Genomic DNA, 12,259 nt, shown 5'->3' with positions numbered 1-12,259 from the left:
ATTGAGCCATGCCGGTCGGGCCCTCCCTAATTTCTTTTAAAGTTGGGACAAAGTTCTGCTCATGTCAGCATGGGCAGGCAGCCTGAAATTTCTCTGATAGCAACTGCCACCCCACCCATTCCCTGCATCCCCCACCTCAGGACCTGCCCTGAGGCTCCCAGAACCCACATCTTTCCAGTCCAGCCTCTTCCTACAGGGCCAGCCCAGCCTGTGCCCACATCTGAAACAGGGCCATCTAGGTTTGCTAACCAAAACCTAAGGCACAGCCAAGTCTTGCTCAGAGAATGGAGATGAAAAGACACCAAAGGTCTGCAGCCGGCTGAAATCAATTGGCAAAATGCTGACGCCTGGCCCATCTCACACCCCCTGAATCACACTCTGCAACTGAGACCCAGCTGTATTTTTTCATCTCCCCCAGTGACTCTAACAAGCACCCAATGGCTGAGAATCACTGGTTTCTACCTGATATCAAATCATACAATCAAGGAACTTAGGCACCTGATATAATATAGTGGAGGTTTAAGGTTTTAAAATTAGTTTGTGAGGCAAAGCTGGAGTGTACTTAAAATTTCTCATAAAAAGAATTTCAATTACCCTCAAGTAGAGGACCGATTTATGTATGCCAAACCTGCTCTCAGGAGACCAACACCAGCTTTCCCTCACCCTCCCGATACTAGGTCCTTGATTCCTTGGTTGAGTAGCAGGAAGAGAAACTGGTCAGCCGCTGGGGCCATGTGGGACATCAAAGGCTTTTTACTGTTATCTGCTTGCCAAATGCTTACGTGTGCATTTGTGAAGATTAAATCAATGCAGGCCGTATCTCCACTGCACAGGAATCTGAAAACCTCTCAGAATCCTAGAATCTGAACATCTTAGGATCTTGAAATACAGGAATTTTTTTAAATCTTTGAACTAAGAGGCTTGGAATGACCGAGTCGACAAGCCATGCTGTCTGAGAAGCCTTCTCTTGTTCTCATGCCGGCCTCTGTTGGAATAGTTTCAGGGATGGGGACACTTCACCTCCTGGCAGAACCCGCTGTCCCGCTGGCCGCGTGCGTGGCTGCCAAGCTTCTCACTGGACAGGACGGCGCAGACCAGCGCCTCCGGTTGGGTGTTTTCAAAGCAGATGCCACATCACGTCGCCCTTCTGCTCTCAGCTTCCACGGACTCCCCACTGGGTCTTACAAGAGCTGCCTTCGTCTGGCCTCTTCTTACCGCACCTCCTCTCACAATCCCCGCACCTTCTACACTGCAGCCCGGCGGCCTTTATGCCGCTCGCCTTTGCTCAGGCTGCCCCTCTGTCCGCAAGGCGCTGTCCTTCTGGGTCCACAGGGTTCACTCCCTCACCTCTAGGCCTCTGCTCAAATGTCCTCTTGTTAGAAAGGCCAGACATCCGTGACCGACTCACTCCTGTGCCTCCTACCCCTTTATCCTGCTTTGATTTATTTCACAATTTATGACATGGACATCTCTCATATTCATTTGCTGTTTCCTTTACCATGTATCTCCCCACCAGAATAAAAGTCCCACAGAGCAGAGACTTGGCTGGGTTTTATGCTGAAGCCTGGCCAATAGAAGGCACTCAAGATACATTCCCTGTAGTTAGTTGACTGAAGCTGGGGGGGGGGGGGGGGGGGCCGGGGGCGGGGGGGGGGAGGGGAGGTGGGCTGGGGGAACGGAGACACTTGCTTTTACCTCTTGATCCCACCAAGTAGGATGAGGTTGGGAGCCGTGCCGGTGAGAGTGGCCGTGCCCCCAATGCTGGCCGCGTAAGGGATGGAGATGAGGAGGCCCTTCCAGATGTTTTTGCGATATTCTTCCGCCTTCTTGTTGCTGTCTGCAAGAGCCGGCGGATCCTCTGCCTCCTCAGGGAAGTCTTTGCTTTAAACAAACCCAAAGAGACGCCATTCAGCACACACACAGCGATCCTGGGCCCACACGGAGCAGCTCGCACATTGCTGGGGTGGGGAGAGCTCCGTGGTCTCCTGAGAAGGTAATTCGGCACCCCTTCAGCTCAGGTGTTCTCTGCTAAGAATTAGTCCCAAAGAAATAATTGGGCAAATGTCTCGGTGTGGGTACAAGAGTTCCCCATGGTGTTAAATACCATTTTAATTAATTAGTTAATTAATTTTTATCATTTCCATTTAGAATAACCTAAATCACCATCAAAAGGGGATTGGCTAAATAAAGATGATCCCCTTTCTGGATGCTATTTAAAAATTGTGATTTAGATGAGTGTATTAAGATGAAAGATATCCATTATGTAAAGTGATAAGATAGGTAACAGCACTAGTTTTTATTTTATTTTAACAATACTCACATTATTTCATGAATATTTGAGTTTTAAGAAAAGTCTAGAATAGTAATAGGCAAAGTCATTTTGGCACCTTTCTCGGGGGTTGAACTACAGGTCCTTTTTCTCTATTTGTATTTTTTCTGGGTTGTTTTCCTTGCACAGTTAGAGTTTTGGGAAAGAATAAAATTAAGAGTTATTAATTATATAATTTAAAGTTAATGATGTTGACACAAATGTGATTGAGGTAAAAAGATGTTCACTACACTCCATTAAGTGAGACAACAGTTTCCAAAACAGCATATATAGTATTGTCAACATTTTCATTTAAGAAAATGTGTGTATGTATATATAGAGATATCAATAAATAATCTAGATTGGTATTCACTTTACTGTTTTAACTTATCTTTGGGAGTGAGATGCCGAATATATTTTTTGTTTAAGAGTGGTTTGTTTGTTTTTTGACTTGTGCAATTATAAAATGTTTATAAGTGAATGAAATTACGAATTGCTCCTGTGCCATTAAAAAATCAAATATTTTGCCCTAGCCGGCTTGGCTCAGTGGATAGAGCATCGGCCTGCGGACTGAAGGCTCCCAGGTTTGATTCCAGCCAAGGGCACATGCCTGGGTTGCGGGCTCGTTCCCCAGTGGGGAGGTGCGCAAGAGGCAGCCAATCAGTGATTCTCTCTCATCATTGATGTTTCTATCTCACTCTTTCCTTCTCTCTTCCTCTCTGAAATTAATAAAGAAATATATATATATATATTTAAAAATCAAATATTTTAAAATAATGAAAGATCCATCAAATACTGTATGGTTTTAATTGCTACATGAGGGGCCCCATCTCCAGTGGACAATGGGGACATGATCAGAAGTCTGAAAGGGACACAAGGAAGCAGCTGGAGACCCATGTCGTCATGGTCTGACTTCTCAGGTGAGTGGCCTGGTCGGGAACTGTGGCCTCTCAGATGTGGGAACCCAACCAGACTGAGCCTCCCAGTGAGAATGAGAGAGCAGATGGGCCCTAGGGTTGATTTAGTACAACCCCTTCTTTGTTCAGATGGGGAAACTGAGGCCCAGAGAGGGGACAGGGCTTGCATCCAGTGGACATAGAGTTTTCATCTAATGGACATGGCGTTCCAGAGAGTAGCATCAGGTATTTTCCAATAAACTCTGCATAGGCAGGAGGTAAAAATTGATTCCCAGGTTGCATGGTAGTGAGTGGCTGGGCCATCACAGAACCCATGATTTCAAAGCTGGACTCAAAGCTCCCAAGGGGTGCTGGGAAGGAGTACAGTCCCTGGGATAAAACAATCAGATGTAAAATCATATTCCTCCTCTGCTATCCCTCCATCAGCTCCCCTCCATTCAAAATCAAAGCTACATCAGTGGCCTATGAGGTCCCACATGCCCTGTCCCACTACTACCACCCTCACCATACAGGCAATCTCTCTAACATTATCTACCACCCACTCTCCCAACTCCAACCCCAAAGGAAGCGTACAGGCTTCCTGTCTGCTTGGGACTCCCAGGAACTTTGCACCTGCTGGTCCCTCTGCTGAGAACACTCTACAGATCCTCCACGATCCCGCATCTCCTTCAGGTGTCTGCTCAAGCATGACCTTCTTAGAGAGGCCTTCCCTCATTACCCATTTTAAAGCTGCCCTTTCCAGCTCCAGGCCCCCACCCTGGCCTCTTTACTGCTTTATTCTCCTGCATAACACACTCAACCATGGGACATATTATGGATTTTACTTGTGAATGAAATAGACCTGATCAATGCCCAGCAATGCTGAGAGCAAATCACTTTACTTCCTACTGTTCCATCACCATTAAATCAAGATAACAATGCCATTAATAACAAGTGCTACCATCGTGCATGTAGGGCCTAGCAGCTGGCTTTGTCGACATTATTCCATTTAATCTCAAAGCAACCCTTTAAGCTGGGTTCCGATAACATATCCAGTTGTTAGGTGAACTTAATTGAGGCTCAGAAAGGTTAAATGACACAGCAGGTAAGTGGCAGAGCCCGGGTTCAAAGTCAGATCTGTGTGGCTCCAAACCCCAAGATCTTAACCATATTGTTATACACAAAGTACACCAGAGACTGGACATGCTATTGATGTGAAGGTGCTTCTGGACTCACAGAAGTCACAATTATTACTGTCTCATAGGACGTTTTTGTCCTTGGCGTCTCTCGACCTGGTCTGCACCTGCTCTCCTTCTTGACTATCATGTGGCTTGTGCTCTTCTGCTCTTCTGGGCCTGGCCTGGAGACCCTCCCCTTCCTAAAACTCTAGGGATTGAATGTACTCCTCTGCCTGACCACATCTGCATTTTTAAGGATTCTGTGGAGATCTATGCGTAAGCAAAAGGTGGAAACTTGGGCAAGTATGTCATTTGGAGAAATTTTCAGAGATGGGAGGGAGGTTGCTTGCAGCACTGAGCTCTCGTTCATCATCTCCTTGGACCAAGAATTGGCTCCTCAATGATTTTTACCAGGAACTCACTCTTCTCTTCTGGCAAGAAATTGCATCTCCATGGGCACAGGGTTCATGCCTTTTGTCCCCACAGCAACTAGGAGAAGAAAGCATGATGTGCTTAGTGTCATGTGAGTGGGACAGGAGTGTGCCCATCCTTTTGTAGGCAGTCAAGAGTACTTCTTCAGGGTTCACTCTTGGCCAAGAATCCCATACTATTCATTCAATCAAATAAATAAATAAAATAAGCCGCTCAACATTCCATCTTCCTGCCCCACCCGTGCCTATTTGGAGACCCCAGACTTGAGGGCAGGGTGTTAGCTAGCTGTAAGACTGCTTGACAGCCCAGAACTCAAGCCTAGGCTTACCTGAGCAGCCATTGCCAAAGGGATGTTTGGGAAAGACTCGTTATGAGTGGTAATGGATCAGCAATGGAATGGGTGGTCCCAATCTCCCAGTTATTCATTCAAAAAGTATTTATTGAGCACCTACTATGGGCTATTGACTATGAGCTTGGGGTACACAGTGAAAAGTATACAACAAGGTCCCTGTTCCCATGAAGTTTATGTTCTAGAAAGGGAGACAGACAGTGAACACAGAAAGAACATTTCAGGTAGTGATGAAAGTGAGGGAGGACATAAAGCTGGGGCAGGTGATGGAAAGTAATTACAGAGTAGGGAGAGGGAGCAGGTGGCCTACTGTAATCAGTCAACAGAGAGACACCATACGCTGATGGCTTTGGATATGAGACCTTAAGGATAAAAAGGAGCCAGCCACATGAAGGGTCTTGAGAAAAAAGTTTTGAGCAACAGAAACAGCATGTGCAAAGGCCCTTGGGTAAGAAGCTTAGAAGAACTGAGGAACCACGAGAAGGCCAGTGTGCTGGGAAAGCAGAGAGTAGGGAAGCCCTAGGGGAGATAGGGAGTGGGACTGCACTAGGCTAGTGGCCATCAAAATGCCGAGAGTGAATAAGTTGTAAGAGTGTTTCCGTTCTTCTGAGACAAGAGCTTGGTGCAACCTGGAGCCCAGGACCAGAACTGTCAGTGAACCCTAGCCGATCACTCCATCAGTGATGTCACTGAGTGACAAGACATGAAAATCTATGTCCTTGTGGAACTTACCTTCTGGTTAGGGAGACAGACCATAAACAAATAAGTATAATATTCAGTATGTCAGATGGAAATTAGTGTCATGGAGAAAAATAAAGCAGGGAAGGGGCCTGGTATTCTGGGATCAGACAATCTTTGTCAAGAGAAGTATGACTGAGAAGGTAACAGCAAACAGACACCTGAAGAAGGTGAGGGGGTGAGCCATGCAAACCTCTGGGGAAATTAAGAGCAGGTGCAAAGGCCCTGAGGTGAGAGGGTGATGGTGTATCCAGAAGCAGAAGGGAGACCATGGGGCTGTAGGGGCCTGCGGGAGTAGGAGAGGAATAGGAGGTGAGGTGAGATAAGTGGCAAGGGGTGGGGGTAGCAGAAAGTGGGCTGGATCATACAGGAGACTTGGGGATCACAGTAAAAACTTTGGTTTCTCCTCTGAGTCACATGGGAGCAGAGGCAGAAGAGTGTTGGATCAGGGTCAGGACAGGATCTGACTTTATTTGAAAAGTATCCCTTGCTTGATAGTGTTTTATAGACAAGAAAAATGGAAGAGATTAAAAGTTCTTGCTGCTGAAATCATCACCAAGATTAAAAGAAACCATCCCTAGGTATTGAGCATGTGACTGGGTTCTGGGTTCAAATCATACCTTCATCATTTACTAAGTGACCTTAGATCAGTGGCTCTCAACTGGGGCCACTGGCATGTCAGGACACATTTTTGGTTGTCACAACTGGGGTGCGGGGGGTGCTACTGGCATCTAGTGGGTAGAGGCCAGGAATGCTGCAAAATATCCTACAATGCACAAGTCAGCCCCCCGACAAAAAAAGAATTATCCCACCCATAATGTCAATAATGCTGAGGTTAAGAAACCCTGGTTTAGAGATCTCTCTGAATCACTTGGCACCTCAATTCACAAAATGGAAGTAGTAGTTTTCCTAGGGTTGTCAAGAGGGTTAAGGAGTTGACCCATTTGCTACAGACTGAATGTTTATATCCTCCCCAAAATGCATACGTTAAAATGTTATCCCTAATGGGATAGTATTAAGAGGTGGAGCTTTAGAAGGTAATTAGGTCATAGGGGTGGCGCCCTCATGAATGGGATTAGTGCCCTAATAAAAGAGACCCACAGAGCCCTCCTGCCCCTGCAACCATGTCAGGACACAGCAAGAAGACAGCCCTCTATGAAGAGGAAGTCGAATCTCACTAGACACCAAATCCGCTGGCTCCTTGATCTTGGACTTCCAGCCTCTAGAACTGTGAGGCGTAAATGCCCAATCGGGGATATTTTTTATAGCAACTAATGGGCTGAGGTACCATTTAAAGCAGGGACTGGCAAATTTCTTCTGTAAAAGGCCAAGTGGTAAATATTTTAGGTTTTGGAAGCCACATGGTCTCTGTTGTTAACTACTCAACCCTGCCATGATATCATGGAAGCAGCCACAGACAACACGTAAAACATTATCTGGGGCTAAACCTTTATTTGGGGGCACTGAAACTTCAACCATTTAAAAATATATCAACTATCATTGACTCACAAAAAAAACAGGTAGTGGGCTAGAGTTGCTGGGCCGAAGTTTGCCAGACTATGATTTAAAGAATGTCACAGGAATCTGAGCACTACCCAGGAGTTAGTTCACGTGGGTTGCTCTTGAGAAAGAATATCGAAGTGGCCCCTGACGTCTACCTGCGTTATGTTGCTCTCTTGTTGGACCTAAAGAATCTTGCACATCACTGGCCTCTAATCACTGATAAAACGGTGAGCCGAAGCAAGGATGCTGAAGTTGCCTAAGCACAAAGCCTCTTGCCTCCCACAAAATGCCAAGCACCCCCACTCTTGCCAAATGAATGGCTGCCACTTCCTTGCCCAGCCATTAAGCTGCCCCTGACTTCTGACAGCAACTAATGTAGAGCAAAGCCTGCTCCCTTAGATGCCAAAGCCCAAGTCTTATGAGAGGTCCTTTCACACGCCCTCTTACTGAGACGATCAAGCCTGTCCCGTGTGCACTCCCGCTCATGGCAGCAGCAGAAACACACTCAGCCTGTTCGACTACAGATATATTTCTGGGATCTTCGCCCGCGTGGACTGGGGAGAAGGGTCTAGACCCCTGCTTCTGCTCTCTCCCTGCCTCACCCAGGGACCTGGGGAAGTAAGTTCCTTCCTCTCTCCACTCTGGGCTGCTCCTGTCCTGTTTGCACCAGGACTTAAAGCCCCCGGAGCCTGGCGTGCTAACAGCCTCCACTCCACGGCCTCCGCCCTGTCCTCACCTTCCCTCCCCGACACAGCAACTGGGAGAAAGGGAGCATCTCTCTTTGCACTGGAATGAGCTTTGTTTCAGGTCTTGGGGTTGATCATTAACCAGCCCCAGCTGTCTGATCCCACTGCCCACAAAAGCAGGCGTCTACCCCAACCTCCCAGGGTCTCCTACCTCCTGACACCCTGCAGCGTAAGTAAGAGGGAGACGGAAGTTCGCTGTGTGCTATTTTTACTGTGTCTGAGGCTGGCGCTGCTGACCACCAGCCAGGGTCCGAAGGCTAAATGCAGATCAGTTCACCCTGGGCCAAGGGGACGAGGGCCTCCTAGGGGCTCCTGTGATGGGAATACATGTCCACGTGCAGTGCACACGGCCAGAGGTCAGGGCACTGAAGCAGGAAATGAAGCTGTTAATAGGACACAGATGCTGGGAGGCAAAGTCGCTCCCCAGGGGATGGCCGGACAGGGAGAACTCTGACCCAGTGACCCTGAACCCCACCCATCGCTAGCTCTCTCTGTACCCTTCCCTCCACACCCCTGGGGAAATGGCAGCATTTCCTGGGAATACCTGAGTCCCACCCTGGAGGTTCTGGTTTAGTGATCCTGGGGCCGCAGTATTTTTGAAAAGTTCTGCAGGTGAATATTCTGGGGAGCCCGGCTTGAGAACGACTCCCCTGAAGTTACAGATGGGGGACTGAAGCCTCCTGAGGCTGCCCACACCCTCAGAGGGAGCATGTGTTCACCAGTTGACCTCAGTCCCCCCAACCCCTGTCACTCATCCACGGACCCTGGTTGCTGCCAGCATCTGAGCTAGGAGCCCCAGTATTAGACTGTACGTGCTATATACAAGGCTGGTTAGAGGTTGGGGTTTATGTAAGGTCTTATTCAAATAACACCAGTACCTGAGTTTGTATCAGGCAGGGCAGGGAGAGCTGGGCAGGGGTTATTACCGTCCTCTTTACACCCAGGGAAACCGAGGCCTGGAGAAGTGGATCAGGGTTGGGATCAAGTTGACCCAAAGGGTTGGTGGGAGAGTCAGGCTCATTCCAGGACTATTGATTCGCCCCACCCCCTCTCCCTCGAATCTCACTCCATCTCCAATGGTGTCCACCTGGCCCTTGGTAGGTCTGACCTGGAACTGTTAACCCTCGTCTAACCTAGACGTTGGGAACACAGAAGCCCCGCAGGGAAGAGTTCTTGCATCAAATTAAGTAAAGAGAACCCCAGGGACAGTCAAAGGGCCCAGATGAGGCAGGTTTACATCCATGCATTCAATTAGCACTCACAACAACCTAGACGGCAAGTATAAATATCCCCATTTTATCTATGAGGAAACTGAGGCTTAGAACAGTTAAGTAACTGGTCTATTCATTTATTTCTTTCTTTTCTTAAATATATTTTTATTGATTTCAGAGAGAAAGGGAGAGGGAGAGAGAGATAGAAACACCAATGGTGAGAGAACCGTTGACTGGCCATTTCCTGCACGCCCCACACTGGGGATTGAGCCCACAACCCCGGCATGTACCTTGACGGGAATCGAACCTTGACCTCCTGGTTCATTGGTTGACACTCAACCACTGAGCCACGCTGCCTGGGCTGGTCTATTCATTTCTTAATTCCACTCATTTATTGAACACCTACTACGCGCCAAACAATGTTGTAGGGAAACAAGACCACAGCAAGGAAAGAGACTGACACAAACTCCCCTTCTGCTTGGCGTTTACAAGGAGGCAGATAATAAACAAATGAATCCCTCCCAACCAGGAGGCACAGGAAACTTCAACTGTGCCTGACGGTATGAGGTTTATTTCCAGCTCCTGCAATGCCTGGAAATCTAATGGTTTTTATACAACTTCCACATAGTAACGAACCCCTTCCTGTGTTCCTGGTTCTCATTTCTCATGTAAACTTCACAAGAATATATTTGAAATGGGAGGTATTGCCCTCATCTTAGAGTTGAGAAAAGAGCCCCCTGCTCCTGGCCTCATGAATGAAGAGCAAAGGAGGCGGGCAATGCTTAACCCAGCCTCAAATATGGGTTTTTGAATGATGGCCTCTTGGACACTCCTAAAGGAAAGACATGGTGGCAAACTGGGCTTCTTTGGGCAGAGAAATGCAGGCGAAAGGATGGTAGAGTTTAGACTCAACAGCCAGGCGGGCCCCTTACTGGCTGAGGGAACTGGGCAGATACTTCACCACTCTGAGCGCCAGTTTCCTGCTCTGTGACATGGGCATGATGAGAAGGCCACCCGCAGGTGGGGGATCTAATGAGAATGTGCAGGTAGAAGGACGCTTCTGAGTCCCCTGGGCAGCACTAGGAGCAGAGCTGGTGAAGGAACAGACGAGAAGAGCAGGCTGTCCTCCAAGTCTGAGGACGCCTGGGGTCTTGTCCAGCGAGCACCACCCTGCCCTTGGCTCTGTCCTGCTCTGACGTGGTGCTCAGAAGCACAGGTTCCACATCCCGACAGAGCTCGGCACTTCGGACAAATCACTTTGCCTCTGAGCCTCAGTCTCCTCATCTGTGAAATGGGGATCATCTATCTCATAGTACTGTTGGGAAGATTCAGTGAGCTGATGGGTATGAGGATTTTAGCACAGTGTCTGGCATGTGGTGGGGCTTCAGAAAGTGAAAGTGCACACTGTCATTGTGGTTGCTGCTTGGCTGTCTCTCATGGACTTACAGCCCCTGGAGCCTCCTTGCCCCTGTCCTGACCCGTGAGCACAGCCTCCACGCCCTCCACCCCCATCTCACCTCACCGCACCTCACCTCACCGAGCGAAGGCACTGGGTGAAAGGGAGCATCTCTCTTTGCACTGGAATGAGCTTTGCTTTAGATCTTAGGGTTAATCGTTAATCACTCTCTGATCCCACTGCCCAGGCGTCTGCCCCAACCCCCCAGGGTCTCCTACCTCCTCACACCCTGCAGCACAAATTGGAGGGAAGACAGAATTTCGCTTTGTGCCCAACATTGTGTGTGACTTGGGCAAGTCCCTTCCGTTTTTCCAGGTCTCAGATGTTTCATCTTTGTAATAAGGGACTTGGCTTTCAAACCTTTTGTTGGCCACTAGACTCTTTGAAAAGCTCTTGTGTTGGAGGCAGAATGACAGGGTCAGGACACGGGCTCTGAAATCAGCCAATCTGGGTGCAAAGCACCAGAGCAGCTGCTTGAAAGTGGGGTGACCTGCTTTCTTTTATTTTATGTATCCTGTTTTGCTTATTCCTTCCTCCATTTCCATTCTTCTGGATGGGGCCCATGCTAGCTCCTCCTCATTCAGATGCCAGGCCCTAAGAAGAGTCCTTGCAGAAAGTAAGTGCTCAGTGAACACCTGTGACTGTTACTTGGCAGCTCGGTGTATAAAGCAGATGCAGCAGGGGCAGCTGGAGTTGAAATGGGAGGAGCGAGCCTTCACTGTTAGCTGCCACCCAGGGCACTTACCAGGCAGCTCTCTTGGAACCCAAGACTCAGGGGACACAGTTTGAAAACCAACTACAAAATAGGGATCCGCAACCTAGGAATCCAGCCCACTGCCGGCCAGCGTAGAATGACGCTAACGTTTTTAAATGGCTGGGAAACGTCAATAGAAGAAGAATATTTCATGACGTTTATGGGTTCGGCACCATAAACAAAGCTTTCTTGGGACGCAAGCGCGCACACAGTCGTTTATGTATTGTCTCTGGCTGCCTCCTCTGGGCAAGGGCAGAGTTGATTGGCTGCGGTGGAGTGGCCAGCAAAGCCTCCAGGGACTATCTGATCATTCACAGAAAGACTTGCCAACCCCTGGTCCAGAGCGTGTCTTCCCTTCCACGTGGAAGCCCTTGACCTGCCTAGGCCCTGGCTCTGTCCTTTGCCAATAAGGTGCTTGGTTCTTTACCTCTCTGAACCTCCTCTATAAAGTACTTACAGTCATTTCTAGGTTTCAGGGCTGCTGCGGAAATAAAGTAAGCAAGACCCCTTACTACAGGATGGGGAAGTAACCATACCACAGTAAATGAGACTGAATGTAGATGGTCAGTGGGTGAATATGTATATTTTCAGTATGAATATGTATATATTTACTTGAACGAATATTCGAAAAAACATAACTAGCACACAAAACCCATGGTGTCATGGGTAATGTTTGTTGTGCTAGGTG

General features: G+C 48.2%; 1 protein-coding gene across 1 annotated transcript in view; it reads right to left on the bottom strand.

Moving 5' to 3' along the window:
• The window catches only part of SLC13A3 (solute carrier family 13 member 3), a gene marked incomplete at its 5' end in the record, with an annotated part of 63,258 nt that overhangs the window by 25,538 nt on the left and 25,461 nt on the right, over positions 1-12,259 (bottom strand). The window contains 2 exons of the mRNA XM_081097422.1: positions 1,696-1,881; positions 4,805-4,871. Coding sequence (XP_080953548.1) covers positions 1,696-1,881; positions 4,805-4,871 — 253 coding nt within the window. The remainder of the gene's footprint in view (positions 1-1,695; positions 1,882-4,804; positions 4,872-12,259) is intronic.

This window comes from Myotis nattereri (assembly GCF_964212035.1).
Source record: "Myotis nattereri genome assembly, chromosome: 8".
Taxonomy (NCBI): Eukaryota; Metazoa; Chordata; class Mammalia; order Chiroptera; family Vespertilionidae; genus Myotis; species Myotis nattereri.
This window is presented reverse-complemented; position numbering and strand designations above follow the sequence as displayed.